The sequence below is a fragment of the Diadema antillarum genome, unplaced genomic scaffold (genome assembly GCF_040938485.1).
Source record: "Diadema antillarum isolate AM-2024a unplaced genomic scaffold, OU_Dant_1.0 scf00000135, whole genome shotgun sequence".
Taxonomy (NCBI): Eukaryota; Metazoa; Echinodermata; class Echinoidea; order Diadematoida; family Diadematidae; genus Diadema; species Diadema antillarum.
Genome location: NW_027271024.1, coordinates 2,169,735 through 2,189,890, shown reverse-complemented (window position 1 = coordinate 2,189,890; position 20,156 = coordinate 2,169,735). Strand labels below are relative to the sequence as shown.

Here is a 20,156-nt window from a genome sequence, read left to right as displayed (position 1 = left end):
AAATTCATTTACTATAACTAAGCTACTCATTTTGAAATGCTATCATAGCTTGATAAGCATATCTATGCCCGACAAACAAAATGACACCAAAAAGGTATTGCCACCTCAGATGGTACCAATATCTGGCCTGGCCCATGGACTATAAATAGAATCTACCTCCGCTGCAGTAGCGGATCGGGGGGGGGGGGGGGAGCATCGGGCGCCCCCCTTTTTTTTAAAGAAAAGAAATAAAAATTTAAAAATGGGGTGCGTGCGCCCCCTTTAAGTTTGTAAAGTCGCCCCCTCTTTGTGGAATTCCTGGATCCGCACTGCACTGGATGAGTTTCATGTGATATGATTATTGATTTGTTGGTTGTTTTTTTCTACATCATCATCATCATAATCATACAAATAGTTCCAAGTTCCATATTCCTATAATGATTATGATTACAAAATGTATATATAAATGAACACCGCTATTGTATTACCAACAAGAAAAATATAACAAGGACAAAATGTGCAGAAATCATCCAGGGGCTATGGAGCAGCTCATGATTGTTACCATTAATCTTGGTCAAGTAAAGAAGTCTATTTTCATGTTTGTCACTTGTTCAAAGAGACGGTGAAGGAAACATTGAGGTCTACTGATTTCGTTGAAAAACTGTATAACTCTTGTGGGGGCTCAGCTCGTGATGTGCACCCATACTGTGCAAAGATTTCCATAAAGGCAGGACTATTTAAGAGAGAATTGCTACCGAAATTCCAGACGATTTATATTGTTTCATATCAGGTTATACATCGATACAACCGATAGTGTCATGTTTGTATTTGTGATATTTATTGTTTTCATTGAGCAGATAAACCAATATGATAAAAAAATACTAAACATATAACAATGAACAAGTATCATGATGACATACGAGGCTTACATATTCCTGTACTGTACTGTAGAATTGTAATACAATTAAAACACTACTTGCGTAAAAAAATTCACCTGTGTAGAATTTATTCATGCTTTTTATTTCTTCTTCTTCTGTCTTCTTCTACTTCTTTTTTTCTTCTTCTTCTTCTTTGCTTCCCTGAGCATCCAATCACGCATTTTGTGTGAAGCTGCTGTGATGTCATCATCCTCGTTCATTGTGATTTGTTACAAATTTGGAAAACGGTCATATTCCTCATCACAATCAGTATAAATTCTGAAACTCGGTATCCAGTACACTCAATTGATTGATGTTCAATGCAAAAGTCTAAAAATCACGTGAAAATTTCTTATAATTCAGTGACGGATCCAGAGGGGGCACACCGGGTGCGCGCCCCCTCTGTATCTTTAGTCAAATCTTGATAAAAAGAATAAAAGGGGGGTGCTTGCGCTCTCTTTTGATTTTGCAAAGGCGCCCCCCCCCCCCCTTTCTTTTTTTCTATTCCTGGATCCGCCCCTAAAATTGGTTGAGATTGTGACATACCCTTAAGTTTCCTCATCTTTGCTCCCCTCTTCTCGTCCAGGAAGAATTCTTCCTGCTGTGCTGGGTCGCGCTTCAAAAACTCGACTACGGCCGCAATATCCTCGTCGGTTAGGTCGAGCTCGAGCGCCATGGTGACCACCATGAGAGCCATGAAGACGCAGAATACCTTAGATAGCATGTTGGTTTGGTTCTGTGAACAAATTATAGACAAGATAGAGATAATTGCTACAATATCTCAGACATTACGCATTCTACGTATAGGGTTCTATGATATGTATCTATAAATGTGTGTGTTTGTGTATAGAATATATATATATATATATATATATGTATATATATATATATATAATATATGTATACATATATATTTAGATATATATATATATATATATATTTGTACATATAGACATATCATTATTAATACATGAACATAAAGGAAATGCAGTTGTTTCTTGTTTGTTATTTTTCCAGCCAATTCATGCAAAATGTTTGAAGTAATAACGTGTATGCATGGTTTCATGACACATTCAGAGTCACGATTTATTTAGTACACTGTATTAAACAAGGAGTCGAATTAGAAATTAAGATGATTTTCGTTCTTGTAACTACAAACATGCATTTTACTTTCCAACGGAGTTTGACAAGATTTAATCATCATCTGCTATTATAATGGTGTTATGGACGTAGATGAATACAAAAATGACGTCCTTGATATAAGTTGCTAAAATCGATCGTTTTCTCTATAAAATATGGTATTGAACTGTTCATGAATGAAAATCTTCCATTCACCACGGACTGTATCTTACACAGTTATTGTATTTTCTTTCAATGAACATGCTAAAGAATATCAAACGCAGTGATGATACCGTAAATGAAAATTGCACTTACCGTTTATATTTCCCAGCAGGTGGAATAAACTGTCGACAGTTGTCTTGGTTACAACTACAATCACAGCGGAATCCTCTGGAGAAGGGGAGAAATTCAACTCATTTTACATCATCCGCTTTCCTTTATTACCTCTAAGAAAGAACCGCAAATGATGAGGTCGCCTATTTGTTTTGCCGTTATTGTTGCATTTGTTGTTATTGTTCTTTGTTTAGGTTCGTGTTTGGGTTTTTTTTTTAGGTTAGATATTAACATCTTTAAAAAGAATGATTACGGGTCACGTGAACAATTTGCCCTGTCTGCCTTCCAATCAAATTTTGACAGTCACCTCTTGACCAATGGAGCCGGAGAAAAACTTTAATTTACGAGGAAATGTCATGATTTCATTACCGGAAAGGTAACGCCAGAGTCACCGCTTTAATCTAACCTGAAGGTTTTGAATTGTAACGAGATATCAAAATTAATGACCGTTACTGAACCCCTGAAGGGCTCCCTGCAGAAACTCACTGGTAATATTCGGTCTTCTCTATCTCTCTTTCTCAGGTGATGGGACGAAACGACAACAAGGAAAATCGAATAGACATATTATTCTTTTTTTATTTATGACCTCCAATCCAACTCAATCCCCACATGAGCCTTACTTGTGGTGACATATTATATTAAAAAAGAAAATACAGTAGAGTGATAGTGGAGGTGGATCAATCATCAGCTTATCAATGCGTATTAACGACGGGAAATTAACAGACATGATAAAACAACACAAACGTGGAAAACATATGGCAGCCCTTCTCTGTCACCTTTAGTCATACATTTAGAAATACAAATCCTTACATTGCTTAGACAGGTTTATACCAATTAAGTCATTTTTTTCTCTCTCTCTAAATTTTGTTTCTTTCATCGTTTTCGCATATTCTTTCGTTTCCTTGATTATCAACATCTTACATCATTACAGTGTCAAAATAATATTCGTTCTTTTTAGTTCTTTTTGCAGCCTTAAAGGGTGTGTACAGTTGTGGTGGAGGTGAAGATTTAGCTTTTAACGTTTTATGAGATATTCAGAAACCACTCTATGAGATGTCAAAGAGCATGCGGTTCTAAGGGGGTATCAAAAGTTTATTCGATGAAAATCGGTTTTGAAATGGCTGAGATATCCAAAAACAACGTGAAACAAAGAGATACTAATAAAGTTGGGACATGTCGCCTTTTATTATTAGCACTTTTTGGGATATCTCAGCCATTTGAAAACCAATTTTCATCGAATAAATGTTGAATCCTTCTTAAAATTACATGCTCTTTCAGATTTCATAGGAGGCTTTTCATTATCTCACTTAGGAATGTTCAAAACATGAATCCCTACCTCAACCAGTACTGTACAGTCCCTGTAACTTGATTGCATGGTCTACACGTATGAAGATTGTAGTTGGAATTCCACAACATATTCGTCAGATCACGTTTGTTATTATTCAAATGCACATAGGCCTACGATTGTCTTTAAATCATGTAACCCCTGAACCAATGTAAATGCCATATCCATAGCACGTATACAATAGGTATAGTATACTTGTAATTTATACTTGATAGTTTTGAAGGCCTTGGAAAAGTTCAGGAAGATTCAACCTGTGTGAGAGACATGTTCGAAGGAGTGTTTTTGTTTTTCTTTGAGGGTTTTGTAGCGCATGAGAGGTATGTTTTTAATAATAATAATAATAATTGATATGATTTATATAGCGCCAAATCCACTCTGCAGAGTGCTCTAGGCGCGGAAGGAAGAGAAAGTGACGAAGTAAAAGACATACAAATATCAAGTACATGTAATGAGTAATCAAATTGAGGCTTTAAACAAGTGAGTTTTTAGACTGCTTTTAAAGGAGTCTGATGAAGAACAATTTTTAACGGCTGAAGGTAAGTTATTCCATAAGGTGGGAGCAGCATGGCCAAAGGCACGTGTGCCCCATATTGTAGTGAATCTTGGAATTATCAGAGAACCGGAGTTGGATGAGCGTAAAGATCTAGCAGGGATGTAATTATGGAGTAAGTCAATGTTATACTGAGGAGCAGCGCCCTGAATGCAATGAAAAGTCAAAAGTAAAATCTTAAAAATAATGCGATCTTTGACTGGTAACCAATGAAGTGATCTCAAAATAGGGGTGATGTGAGTGTGCTTCTTGGATAGTGTGATGATGCGTGCTGCCGCATTTTGAAGCCTCTGTAGCATGGAGAGCTGAGTTTGTGGTAAGTTAAATAAGACAGAGTTTCCAAAATCGAGCCTAGAGGATATCAAGGCATGGACTAATTTTTCGGTAGAAGAGCGGTTCAAATATTTTCTAATGAAGCCGATATTACGAAGTTGGTATCTTACAGATCTACAAATGCTAGAAACTTGATGAGACATAGTCATATTACAATCTAGCATTACACCCAGGTTGCGACAGGTTTGGGACACACTAATTGACATGCCGGAAAAAGAGATGAAATTAATGTCAAGTTTACCTAATTGTGTCTTCGAACCAAACATTAAAAACTCAGATTTATCCGTATTCAATTTCAAAGAATGTGAGTTCAGCCATGAATAAACATCGTTCATTGCATTCTCAAGCTGACTCAAAGCATGTAAGGCATCGGCCTGGTTAGGTTTGAAAGACAAATACAATTGAATGTCGTCAGCGTATATGTGATAATTAATTTTGTGCTGGCGCAATATGTGTCCCAGGCTAATAAGATAGATGGAAAACAAGGTGGGCCCGCCCACAGAGCCCTGTGGAACACCGCATTTGAGAGGCATAGCATTTGATTTACAGCTGTTGACATACACTGCCTGTGAATGGCATGAAAGGTAAGATTTAAACCATTCGTATGCCTGACCTTTTACACCAAGAGATTGGAGGGTGTTTAACAAAATTGCATGATTAACAGTATCGAAGGCGGAGGACAAATCAAGTAAAATCAAAGCAGTGACATTTCCACGATCCATTTCCTGTAGGATGAAATTCGACACATTGAGGAGAAGGGTTTCTACGCTATGGTAAGGACGATATGCGGATTGAAAAGGATCAAATAAAGTATTAACCAAGAGATAATCTGTAAGTCTGGAGAAAACAATCCTTTCCAAAATTTTAAACAAAAATGGAAGGTTACACACGGGGCGGTAATTTTGGAGTGAATCTGGGTCTAAGGAAGGTTTTTTCAAAAGAGGTGTTATGTATGCAGATTTCAAACATGAGGGGACGTAACACTGATCAATACTTAGGTTCACAATCATTGAAATAATAGGAGCGAAAATGGATGAACAATCTTTTATCAATACAGTGGGGACTGGATCTAAAGAACATGACTTGGGAGGTAATCTGCGAAGAAGAGCTTGGACCTCGTCGGGATCAGTGGGCTTCAGGGTTTCAAGGGAAGCTGTCGTGAGGGGCTCCTGCGCCGATTCGTCTGGACAGAGACTGTTACTGATAGTCTCTACCTTTTTCCGAAAGTAATCGATGAAAGTCTCGGCCACTGCAGAACTGTCCGTGTGGGACGGTAATGGTGAAGATTGCTTTCGATTGAGAAGGCGGTTGGCAACGGAGAAGAGCCGTTTGGAATCTTCGCCACAGTCTTCGATGAGGCCCACGTAATAAGATCGTTTGGCCTTCTTCAGCAGGGAGTTTACCACATTCTTCTGAGCACACAATAATTTCCTGTCAATTTCACTTTTACCGTTGGAAAGCCATTTGCGCTCGAGTCTCCTACGTTTCCGCTTCGCCGCTGCAATGTCAGAGTTGTACCAAGGACAGTCAGTGCGTTTCCTGATCTTTCGAGTCTTTACAGGAGCATGTATATTGAGGAGTCTGCTGAGCGCTGAGTTGTAATTTTCCACAACGCAGTCCACACTGTCAGTTGGGGAAGACATCAGTTTGCAGCTGACAATATCCTCGGCGAATGCTGTCCTGTTGATTTTCTTGATATTGCGGCAGGTGAATTCAGACATAACACGAGAAGGCTTTACAAACTTGAGCAAGCAGGAAACTGCAGAATGGTCTGAGATACCGGAAAAGACCTTGGAGCTGGAGTAGAGAACATTGTCAGAGTTTCGCACCATGATGACATCCAGAATATGATCCTTATCATGGGTAGGAGATGAGACGAGCTGGGAAATGCCATGGCCACTGATGAGATCATTGAACCTCAGCGTAATTGGGGATGAAGTATTGTCAAAGTGGATGTTCAGATCCCCCGTGATCACCAAAGGTGATGGTCTGTACATAGTCTCATCAAGAAACTGTGAGAACTCGTCGAGAAATGTTGAGAAAGAGTGATTTCCAGGAGGTCTATACACAACGACGATGTCCACACAGGAGTGTGCATACGAAACAGTTCCATGCATTGACTCGAAGGTAGTGTATTTCCGTGATGGGTTTATGACAACTTGAAGATTGTCCTTGTAGAGAAACCCAACTCCGCCTCCGCGCTTGGAGACCCTTGGACAGTGATGGAAGGTATAGCCGCTCGGACGAAGATCGGCAATAGCTGCATCATCAGACGAGGACAACCAGGTTTCGCAGATACATGTGAAATCTAAACGGTGATCGGTAACAAAATCTTGGAATACCGAAGATTTATTACGTAGGGAACGGGCATTTAAAACACCTAACTTCAAATTGTTATCAAAGCAAAAATGACCACCTCGTTTTCCCCTATGTGTCCTCCGCCTTCTGTTAATACCGAGAGAGACAATCCGATTCCAGGCAGTGGGGTTATCATTGCGCCATCTAGTTGAAAAATGGCTTGAATTAAACGAGCGAAGGGTTTGTGTATCATATGATAATGAATGTCTAGAATTCGATGAGTTTTCGATTGTCGACAAATGCAGTCCACCACTCTCAGGGCCAGGATTGGGATTTATATCTCCAGATATCAATAACAAACTCTGAAAAGTGGCCTCTGAGTTGGCGTAATAGCGTACAGGGGTACCAACGTATTTCCCCATTAATGGATAGGCTTGTGCATAATGTGCACTAACATTATGAAGGCAGATACTAGGCGTACATGCATCTAGGCAGTACCCTTGACAGCAATAACACAACAGGATCACAGTAAGTACAAAGGCTATAGAGGTGACTGGCTTCATTGTGAATGACATACAGCTGGTACTCAGTAGATTAACAATAGCACTGAGCAGTGACAGGATCAGTGAAAAATACTTCGAGCTTGACTGAACAGCAAGGCACCTGTAGCTACATGTGCAATGCACCCAACATGGCTGTACAAGCTATGCATACAGAGTGAGGCAACCCTCAAATAATTCAGTGACGGCACTGTAACAAAATAAGCTTACCAGAGCCACAAATTTGTCTAGTTGATTCTCTACACGAACAGAAACCAGATGGTACACAGCACAAGCACAAACGTTATACAAGATCAGCAAAATATAAGACAAAAGCAAGAGCAGTGTGGGCGGGCATCCACAAGGCGCGCGCTACCCAGATCTTCACGAAACTAAACTTAAATTGATTAAAAAATGTTATGGGATTAAAAATATTTCAGTTCTAGTTCATTATATTTCTTTTAATTTAAACTGAACACATAACAAAGAAATTTGTCAATAATCATTAGTGTCTTCGTTGTCTCCATTTCTTCAAATGTATATGATATAATCATTGGAATAATCTTAGCAGTGTTCATATTGTGAGGCACAGTGCCACTCTCCATATAAACATTTTGAGAAAGACACAACTTTAAATTGTTTCACATCACTCAATGCATATTATTTGGTCAATCGTTTTGCGAATTTTGTCACATGCTATCACGCACAAACGCACACACGACCAAATACATACGAACACACACACACACACGCACGAACACACACGCACGCACACACACACACATACATGCACACACACACAGTCACACCCACTTTCTTTAACAACATAGTTCGGGTCCTCTTTCCACCTTGTAACACGATTATAACCGATATACACTTTTCAACTTTTTTCTTGTATTTACCGTGTTCAAGTCGTCAGCAATCAGCATCCAAACAGTTGAACTATTTTCCGACACTGCACAAAGTTTCAAAAAGACATCAGTACCATGATTTCTGAGCTTTGCATAATCATTTCGTATCTTTATTCATCTCTCAAATGAATATGCTGTCTTCTCAGGGAAATGCATAACCCTTGTAAGGCAGCGGAAAAGAGCAATAACAACCCGTCAAATCAATATGTAGCACTGCGCAGTGCATGGTGTCGTGCATAGTCTCCACTCAAGTCTGATCTGTACATTGTCAGTTTCCCTTCATCAAGGAGGCCGTCCGGAGTGGTGAGGGTGTTTAGATGGCTCCACCACCGGCACCTGGGTAGAGTAAAGACGTTTGATTTAAGACTAATGTGTTTAGAGGCAAACTTGGAAAACAAAACAAAACGACAATAATTATGTAGGCCTATATGATTATAATGCCTACTTACAATTAGGCAAATAAAGAAATAAGATCATCATTCAGATTGACATCGTTCTTATCAATCTCTAAAGGCTTGAGCATTTACAAAAAAATTGGGAAAGATTCTTTTGCAGTTGCCATGGAGACGTACGTATACTGTAGAGAAAATGCACAAATTGGACGTGCATTATTTCTGTATGTCTGTATAATCATTATAAATCAGGGTAGGGGAGCTAAAAGGCTGAGTAAAATGATGCTGAAGGGGATTAGGAGGAGGAGGAGGAGGAGGAAGTTGTCGGGGAAAGAGGAATGGGGAAGACATGAAAAAACGAGCTGAGACGGTCCCAACCATGGTAGGACTCTCTCAGCAATGGCCTTGAATAGGTGGAATGAGAGAGGGACAAGTCCCTGGACAAAGGGGAAGTCCCTAAAAATGGGGAAGCCCCTCGACTGACGAGGAAACATCTAGATGGAGGGGAAAAGAGGAGTTGTATTATGCAACGGCAACTTGACCTGGTGGGATCGAAGCCTCTGCGTGGCGATAGCCCTGGAGCTGTTGGAGTCCGTAGAGTCGATATCGTCATGATCTAGGAGAAAATTCTGATGGTGAGCGACGCGAGCCAGATAAACCAAGGCTCTTGCGCGCATGCTCGACTCGATATATACTCTACGAACTCCAACAGGGGGCCATCGACAATAATCGAGGCTGAAGATGTGGACTTACCCCCGCAGTATGCCACCTTGCCACCACGCCTCATGCACCAACAGCCGGGGGCGCTTTCGCAAGCTAATATCGAAAAATGAAGAGAGGGAGAGAAAAAGACAGTGTTCAAACCATCATTGGAAATTAAATACACGTACTTGAATGAAAAATCCACCCACGTCCGAATTCGGCTATCACATTATTGGCAACTCCCTGCGATGTAATGCAAATACAGTATGGCAATCATTCATTTTTTTTTTCATTTCATTAAATTTGTATTACACAATATTCCCCTAACTTCAAAATATGGACTCTTATGGACTTTTATAGGCTTTCTCTTATAGATATTGTTATGAACACAAGCAAATGACAAAGTCTGCCCGTTTTGATTATAATAGGTTGGTATCATACACTGAAACTCAATCTTAACATCCTAATGGATGCCCATTTTATACTGTCTTGACAAAGAATACTCTGATGGTTAGACATTACTTAGTTGATAGACCCACTTATAGCAGTTTAACAATTTATTTGATACTGTAACTATATCAATGGTTCGATATTATTCTATGCTGCAAAAAAGCATAATTTTTCTCCTAATTCTTGTTCTCCTTCTGCATGAAAAATATGTTTAATACAGATGATAATGCTGTCTAGGATTTGAGTGAATGTTCCAATGTCAGTTTACTTAAGTTCTTATCTGTAAATTAACGGAATAAGCCAGGAAAATGTATCTCTATACTATAATTAGACAAATAGATGTGAACAAATCAGAGCCTTTCTCGGAGGTCACGCTGATTTAGACTTAGTATCATGAATGGTTATCTTTTCAGGTTTAACTTAAATACGTTTTCTAAGAACCATGCGCCATGAGAGTATTTATCTTATGGCAGACTAAAATACACATCCACAGTATTGTAATAGGTGACGAAATCGCACAGTTTGCTTAATAGCCTGCAAACGCCGATATAGAATAGAGTTACGTATCAATAACCTAAGTTTTGAGGATTAGTAAAAACCACTTAAAACAGTTTTGTATGAATCATTGGACACTCTACGAACGGAATGATATTTTCACTCTCTTTTTTTCTCTCTTTTTTATTTTTACTAAACAGAGATCATCACTGTGGCATCTTCCCACGACAGCATATACATAAGTAGTTCAGCCCAGTATAGCTTCTTAGAATTGCAAGATATAGATTACCTCTCAAGTATCTTGTATTAAGCTATCTTATCTGCAGATTATACATTTTGTCTTCTCCGAGCATTTGTAACTTAGATTTACAACTCATATCAAAATAAATGCAACATTTCCTTGGTTATTATTAGTTTCATTATGTTTTAGTTGGAGCTATACCACGTACAATCCTGAATAAAGCGTTGTGATTATCAAAAAAAGAATTTCTTAAATAAGCATATGCCTGCAATTCAACTGTTGGCAAACCAGCGTAGTACTTTATGACACAAGAAACACACTGCCTTGCATGGGGCTGGATACGTATAGCAATGAGATACCATAGTAAACAACAGGACGATGGAGGGGGGGGGGGGATTACGTAACACTCACCCTTGTACTTCCTCATGCTTTGGCCTCTCTTCTCCGCCAGCCAGAAGTCCTGCATGACCGGGTCCCTCTTCATGAACTCGACGTCGGCTGCGACCTCCTCGTCGGTAGGGTCGAATTCGAAGGCCATGGCTACCACCAGCAGGGCCATGAGTGCGATGAAAACTTTGGTCGCCATGGTTTCCTGTGAGCCAACATGATATAAACGTTATGAAAAGAGTTCTCTAAAGTTTGAAAATCTCAACATAAACTACACACTATATACGTATTATGCATCCAACAGTACCCCGAGTATATACAGACGATTTCACAGTATTCATTTTTTCATTCACATTGCATATTATGATGGTACCAGATTTTAAGAACTTTCTAGGAGGTCACTGCGGGACAATCAAAGAGCAATAAATGAACACAGGAAGAAAAAAAATGAAACCAAATACCCAAAAACCAAAAGCCAAAGTGATTTTATTTGTGGGTTTGTTTGTTTCTTTGGTATTTTTTTCTTAGTCTTCTATAGGATACGGGAAATAGATGGCATTACAGTGGAAACAAAATGATTTCGATCGGGACAGAAAAAATAATAATTGTGGGCCCACACACCCCATCCCGCTAGAAGCAAGTGCTAAGAGGTAGAGTTGTACTGTTAACCCTTTGAAATATACGTGTTTACCTAAATCTACCTACAAACATGAGACATTTCTCACAGATGCCATACTTACTGTTGATGTCTTATATTAAACTGCAGCCGATCAGTGCTTCTTTCGATCTCGATGCTGTGGGACCTGTGCTCTCAACGAAAGAATCTTCCCGCCATTTATACTATTTTAGCCATCTATATTCGTCTCTCCGAGAAATGACGCCACTGTCATAAAAAAAAAGAAAACCAGTCATAAAAATAGCGAAAATAAAAGCAATGACAAGAATTCTTCCAAGAATATTGCAAAGAAATTCTTTGGCTGAGACTAATCAGCTGGAATGACCCGAGCATGTTCCATGTGAATGTTTTAATTGCATAACACTGTCGTCAGCCCGCTGGACGCTTTCGATATAGCTTATTTCACACAATTTCACGCTCGAAAAAGAATAAGAGAGATAAAAAGAAGAATAAATGGCTCTATGATGCTCTATTTTACACTGTAGTTCCACATCTAATCGTGTGAATCAAACCATGATAAACAAGCATTCTAAAAAGCCTTCATTAACGTGAATAACTTTACATAAGATGCATCAAGCATATAGTTTCAAAGGGGCAGAACGAGGCGACAGCTAAGAAATGGCTGATGACTATTGGCCGCATTACATACTATGCTATGCCGAGAGAGTCAATTATTCTTCTCTTTGTGACATTATATAATAGCTTTAACCCATTGATGACGGAATGATTTTACTACAACACTCATTTCCAATGAATAGACACCTGCTCGAGTCTTCTCGGGACTCGTCCTCATCGGCATAGTATTGATTTAGGTGAGATTTCAGCATTTAACTTTTTGCCAGATATTTAAAAACCACTTTATGAAATGAAACAAAGCATGAAATTCCCCCAAAAAGAAAAGGAATTCGATGTTTATTTGATAAAGATAAAAAATGATAAAGTAATTGAAATGGTTAAGATATCAGAAAACTGAAAAAAGGGGTCCTATAAGGAGGGTCCCACCTTTACTTTTTATTAGGATCACTTTGTTTTGGATATCTCAGCCATTTCAAAACCAATTTTCATGAAATAAACTTTGAATGATTCCTCTTAGAATTATATTGTCCTTCATATTTCATGAGAGGTTTGTCATTACCTCCCCCCCCCCAAAAAAAAAAATGATAATAATAATGATAAATAGTTTTAAAAAAAGTTGGAATCCTCAAACCCCATCTCAACCGAAACTGAACCATCCCTTTAATATCCACTGACGAAACTTTGACGGACATGACGCAAATCCCTCGTTTGAAGAGGCTACACCCCCGTAAATAATGCCAGTGTATATCTTGGCAATCAATGACTTAAAAACCAAAGATATAAAACACCTGTTTCTTGACCCTGGCCTAATCTAAGCATCAGTCATCGCCACATCGCCACAGGGGGGGGGGGGGGGGGGGGGGGACAACGCGAGAGGAGGAGATTGTTTTGGTTTTGGCATGGGCTATGTATAGCTCCATGGTGCGTGTGTGTGTACGTGTGTGTACGTGTGCATTACACATTGTCAGCACCGGCAAACTGACAATGCTCTCCTTCTTATTCCTGTATTTTCGTTATTTACGGGTCAATTTTTTTCGTTCGAAATGTAAAATGGATGACCATAGAATTTCTCAGTAGAATATAGAATTTAAAACTTTAGAAAGGATAGAGAAGATTGAGTTCACTTTGAATGGTCTGCCACAGGCAGATATCCTTATCATGCTCTTACGTAATACGACAGCTGCTGGAGTCATAAAACCCTGGCTTGGCCTCCAGGTTTGTCACGCCTGAGCAGAAAGTTAATTTGCAATGGACAAGTACTTCGACTCCCAACTCCCAAACGAAAAATCTTTAACGAGGTATAGCACCCCATCAGCTTCGTGGAAGTGGGGTCTCGCCTCAAACGAGGGATTGACGGCATGGACAAGTTGGATTTGCACAGCAGAGTAACAGAACGAAGCAATAAGCAAGTGTGTACTCTCTGGAATGTGTATTATGATCACAAACAAAGAAAGGGGAAAATACAATGTGCATTCTATATCATTATGTTTTTAGGAAAATGTTAAATTAATGATGTTATGTTACGCATTGTATCCAAAAGGGAAAAAACTCTGTCTTTTCAGTTTCAGTAAGTTTTAAATCTCCACTTATTATATAAACGAAATCGATATGGATGATAGAAGATTTTCACAATGAAATATAAAAATAAAAAAATGCTCATTTCAAAGATGAAATTGTATTGTATGAATACGTACGTGTTCCATGGTATTTGTTAAAGTATACAGGTAAAGGAGACCGTTGTCGATAAGCAAATCGTTTGACTTGGACAACGGCCTCTGTATGAACATTATGGTTTGTTATACTTCTCTCATGTCTTTATTAACTGAAAGAACAAAACATGTATCACACAAAATAAACAGCGTAAACAGTCGAGTATTTCCTACGTTATTTGACTGAGAAGAATGACACACTGTCACATTCGTAGCTAGATAGACAACCAGAAAAGAAATCCAATTGAATGATGCATAATTTCTCCACATTTCACCACTCCCCCCCCCCCGTCTCTCCCTCTCTCTTCTTGCTTTGTATTTAGTAAAAGTTTATATGATCTCTCGATCTCTCTCTTTATGTGCATATGTTTAAGTGTATAGTAGTAAATAGTGTTTGTATAAAAAGATTTGTGATTGGTCCAATAACGGTACCACTTTATATCTATAGATTTCGTAATTCATTGATTCACGATTGTGAACTTTACTTTTTAATTGCAAGAGGAATGCCTCTATAGCTTAATCAAAGCAATATTATTCATACTTTATATCTACTGTAACAAAATGGTACATGGTCTTTCATGCACTATCAATTTTTAACTAGTATATTATACTCCACACTCATGATTAGCCCTATTGAGCAGTAAAAGTTCAACTAGACCATAAAACTGCATTTGGGGTAAGTATGCATATTTTGTGGTGCGTATAATGCATTCAAGATCATGCATTTATTTTACTATAATCGTGTGTATTCGTACATGACTCGTATAAAGATAAGGAAAGGAGATAAGGGGTAGATACTTATTCATCAAAATTGTATTTTTAGGCATTTGAGGAATCTCAGGCCAATATATTGGAAAAAAAAAGTGAAAATAAAGTTTGAATTTGAATTTGCATTTGAATATTATGTACTAGGAATAATAAAAACGGAGGAAAACTGGACAAAATAAAAGTAGAATAGGATAATAGAAACTATTGTTTTATAGGCGTAAGAATCGAAACCGCGGCATGGACGCCAGTACAGCAAAAAACCATGCATGTGTGTTCACGCAACGAACTAAGCTGCACTGCCATTGACCAGATTGGAGCGAGACGGCAGGAATAATATAACTGATTGTTCTTGTTCACAACTGCATTATTGGAATGCTGTTGGCCCATCTGTAATGTTGTTTGAGTTTGTCAAACATGTTGAAGATTTCCAGTACGAAATTATTGGGAGGGGGATGACTTGCAGGGTGAAAATCATGTGGAAATACATATTTTGCATGCTTGCTTCTAAATACTTGAAGAAAACGGTAACACGGGAGGGTGCTGTATTTCATTTCCAATATACACAGTCATAACAGTAATGAAGGGAAACTTCTAAGCTTAAATTTGCTATTTTAGTGTAATGATATTATGAGGAAATTAACAGTGTACTTGACACTTTTATCATCTTGTGATTATCTTTAAACCGAAAATGGAAAAGCGCCAAGTTGTGAATACCGGATTTGAAAAAAAAAAAAATGAAAGTAGGCTGCGCATCTCATTCTTTCCATCGCATGTGAAGTTTGTTAAGAGAGAGAGGGAGAGAGAGAGGGGGGGGGGGAGAGAAAAGAACTTTTAACTTCAGATACACACATACATAAACATAGGAACAAACACACACTCAACCTAATACATCAAACTATAGCTCACCATCTGTTTACCTTCTCATCTACTTGGCTGCGTCGTCTCCATCCACCACTTCGTTTCGGATGGTCAGAGGACTTTAATTTAGGGACTTTATTACACCCTGTCTCCCGGTCGTCGTCGCGGAACACGGAGCAACGGTCATGTGTAAAACTCTATTAGAGAGAACTTGTTATTGGCAGGTGTGGAGAACTCTGCTAATATTTGCAAATACCAACACAGACACTGTGCGCATTGCTGTGGCGTCCCTCCGGGTTTTGGTTGACTGGCCAGCCGCCGCCGCTGGGGAGCGGAAGCGAGGTTTTCTTTCTGCGCCACAAAGCTGACCGAGAAAACAGCTGTCATATTGCAATGTTGGCATAATACATGATATATACTTCAGAGTCAATCTTTCTATCCCTCCCTCTCCCTCCCTCTCCCTCCCCCTCTCTCCTCTGTATGTGTGTGTGTATATGTGTATGTGTGTATGTGTGTCTGTGTTCTCTTCCACTCTCTTTCATATGACATTTTTACACGATACATTATGCTAATCATACAGATACATATTTCATATGTATGGAATATGAATACACACACACACACACACACACACACACACACACATGTATGTATATACGTATATAGGAGACCTACATATATATACCTAATAAACGCAGAGGTATAGAGAGAGGAGAGATGATATTTAAACCTTCTCCAGTCACATAGTACACATTCAGAAGTCTTGAGTTTATATGGTTTTTTTTTCATAGGCTTCTTCACTAAATGCTGATTTCATTTATGTATATATGGCAATAAAATAAGGTGATGATATCACGGTGTCACAAGAATTGCATTTGCATAAACACATATTCATATAATGTTATTCACCTTTTTTCCGATACAATTTTGTGATGACTAATTGAACAATGTTGAACGGTCAAGGGTAATAATAAAATACTTCTTCCTGATTGTAAGATTGTAAGATTGTAAGATTTTATTGACTCTATCGACCCCCTCTCGGGGTATGAGAGTACAAACATATTTACAATATATGAATACAAAAGTATAAAAGTGATAATGTACATGTACATGTGAAAATAATAGATATAAATAAGTATGTTTACAAAACAAGGCGTAAAGGACGTTTAACTACTCCACCACTGAAGGAATATAATTATATTTATATTAGTTATATTATAATTATATTTGTTTTAGCACAGATCCTCCCTCTATTTACACACACACACACACACACACACACACACACAAACAAACAAACAATCATTCTTTCATTTTAATCTGAAACAATCGAACAGGATTGTGCGTCAGCTATCCACTATATCCTGCAATCCCTCATCAGTCCACAACCCAACCCCACCCAGCATTGTGCTCACCAGGCATTATGACTAATGACCTGCGTTTTCGACCATCCCGCCCTTCGTTTACCATACTTTTGTCCCTGTGGTGTAGAGTATAGGAATCTTGACTTTAAAACGCAGGTATACGGAGTTCCGAGTCCTTTAGAGTTCTTAAAGGAGATTCATAATATAATACATAATATACAATATATAATATATCATATATCATATATCATATATAGACATATAAATTATATGGATGGAAGCACTGAAACTTTAAAAATTCTTTACGTTTTAAGTTGTCAAGGGATTATCTAATCTTCCTGACTTTGCTGACGTGTTCTACTCTGCATTCTCTGCCTTCATAATAGAATATAATTCCCATAATTGTTAAACTGTTATCATCACCATTAGATGGACAGAGGGCAAAAACGTCTGCAGTCAAAGGGGAATGAAAATCAAGTATCATGAGGAATGAGTGAATGCAGAGATTTCTCTTAATACTTGGCTTTCATTTCCCTTTGATTACATATATTTTTGCCCTTTTTGTCCATCTAATAATAATTACAATAGCAATATTATAGCAATTATAATAAACCTATTGTCATTATCATTATTGTAATTATAATTACAATTATAATTATAACAATTTTATTACAGTATCATCATATTACTACTGTATCAGTTTTAGGTAGTAGCAGTAGTAGTAGTAGCAGCAGTAGCAGTAGTAGTAGTAGCTGTAGCAGAGCATCATTAGGCATTTTCACATCAGCCCGCTAAAAATCCAAGCTCGAGATATTTTCTTTATTTCCCAAGTCAGAAAATAGCGCGCTATTTCGAAACATCGGGCTGATGTGAAAACGCCTATTGTCATCATTAATCATCAGCTTGAGCATCATCATCATAATCATCATTAAGTAACAAGCAGGAGGCACATGTGACACAATGAATGCACCAGTGGTAAAACCACAAATAATATCATACTGACCCCCAAGGACCAGTTTATTGGGATATATTGGCAATATATCACACGGCAGCATGCCGCCGTATCGCTGCCTCTTTAAAAATGTCATACATCATGAAAAATAACACACAACTGATACAAATACACACACACACACACTCAGGTCTGTTCACCTTGTCATTCTTCAACCAATCTTTGCAAGATGAATTAAGATTGCCACAAGATAATACAAACAGCTTAATGTCCATGCCATGGCATAACAAATAATCTCTCTGACTGAAAAACCCTTTTCTTTCTCAAAAATGTGAAATAGCAGACTGTTTGCTAGAAATGACAAAAGTCCTGTGCCATATGCTTACCAACAGCCACACTCCAAAGAACGGCACCGAACTTATGCCTAAATACAAATATTGAAGGGTTATACAAAGAACCGTGAAACACAACTTAAGACCACCTGGAACCCAATTCCTTAATAACCATACCTCCATATTCAAAAAAAGAAAAGGTCAAAGGGTTGACTATTTCAGGCTGCTGTTGTACGCCAATCTATCAAGTAATCACTGTTGACTTCAACTGGTCGAAAAATTTTGAGTGATTCCAGTTTGAACATCTGCAAACAATGAGTGGACACAAACTTGGCAAATATGACAGTTGGATACATGTTAAACTCTTACCATTCATCATCAAAAGCAAGATTCAGACAAAATTTTTGAAATTCTCAGTGAGTTTGACAGTCATGCAGACTTCTGGAAAAGTATTTTTCATCATTTTCCATTCCTTGCAAACACGTCCACTGTCTCATCGGTACCTAACATCATAATAAACTCATTTACATTATCCTGTACAGCTATTTGAAATCTTTTCCAAAAGTTTAAATTTGACTGTGCATAATGAACACAAAAAATGCTGCTAGGAGGTATATATACTTTTTATTTGCTGTAAGCTTGCAATTTCAAACATTTCAAAAAGAAAAAAAAAAAGCTTATCAATGTCCATACAAAATTACACATCTTCCACAATAGCACAAACTTGTCCTTCAATTTTGAGTTTATGAAGCTTTCCCTTACATACTTTGATGGGTGATGTTTTGTAAGCCTCACATAATTTGGTCATTGGCCTGCAAAAGGATACAACTCGTTTCAGTATCATTAAACCAGCTGTAGTACATCTTTGCGAGGTGGTGGTAATCAGGAAATCAAACACAGACGTTGAGAAGAATACATGTTGCAATCATTTGTATGACATCACTATAATCTCTATTACATCACAGTCATTTACATTGTATGACACATACAAAAACATACATCATGGTGCTTGTGCCCCATACATTAGGTAACTTATTTGATAGTTTCCATTTCTATATTTTTGCAGATGCACAAACAATTTTTCCTCTTTTGTACGTTTTGTCCATCTTCCTTTCTTAATGTAAGCAAAACCAACGTAGTGACTAACAACCTTTGAGTCTGTTTGGCTTCCCACAGTGTAATGTTTTCCACTGTAGACTCTAACTGACAGCAGACACACATAGGCCAAAAACTGTAGGATCACTGCTTCCATTCAGCAGTTCATTACGACAGTAATTGCGGACCATCGCTCTTAGAAAATACTTGCCTCGCCCGCTCACATTTGCATTGCTATTTCTGTTTTTGCTTTAAATACTGTACGTTCACACTGGGCTCCTCACTGGCTCATGGTTACATATGTTATAAACTTGGCTTGAAAGTGCGGAGGTAAAAGAGAAAATACATGTCAGTTCAATATGTGTTTGCCCACGTCAGGAGTATGTTAAAAGATTTAACACCTATCTCTGATAATGTGGTTACAACGGGACTGTACAGTTTGAATATGCGCTGAAGATACTGCTTGCAAGCTTGGAAGATGGGTTTAATAAGAAATCAAAAGGCAATCACAAAACGAAGAGTTCTTCATAGAGTTCATGAAAGCTAAAAGAATGATCGGATGAAGGGCTTCTCACAAACAGAGCTCAAACTACACCACATGTGTATTTGTGCCCGCATGCTCCAACCTGATACGTGAATAGTAGTTTTCCCCCAGACTGGGAAACTGAATAGACCTTGATATTGTTGGCATTGTTTAGTCACAGTATGTGTATGACAAAATCATGAGTATCAATCTTACAGGCTAAATAAAGGCAAGATCATACTTTTCCATTTTCTTCTGCTCCTCATATTAGCACAAATATTATACGGCATTAAAAAATTGGGGCAATTTTGA

General features: G+C 38.2%; 2 protein-coding genes across 2 annotated transcripts; both read right to left on the bottom strand.

Annotated features, from left to right (window-relative positions):
* Positions 1-661: 661 nt before the first annotated feature.
* LOC139720942 (uncharacterized) lies at positions 662-7,296 on the bottom strand. Its single transcript, XM_071632273.1, has 4 exons — positions 7,236-7,296; positions 5,632-6,836; positions 1,443-1,632; positions 662-684 (listed from the first exon to the last, which is right to left on the bottom strand). The coding sequence occupies exons 1-4, from the start codon at positions 7,294-7,296 to the stop codon at positions 662-664; spliced, it is 1,479 nt and encodes a 492-aa protein (XP_071488374.1).
* Positions 7,297-8,516: 1,220 nt separating this feature from the next.
* LOC139720961 (uncharacterized) lies at positions 8,517-11,190 on the bottom strand. Its single transcript, XM_071632291.1, has 3 exons — positions 11,016-11,190; positions 9,470-9,532; positions 8,517-8,660 (listed from the first exon to the last, which is right to left on the bottom strand). The coding sequence occupies exons 1-3, from the start codon at positions 11,188-11,190 to the stop codon at positions 8,638-8,640; spliced, it is 261 nt and encodes an 86-aa protein (XP_071488392.1). The 3' UTR covers positions 8,517-8,637.
* Positions 11,191-20,156: the final 8,966 nt, after the last annotated feature.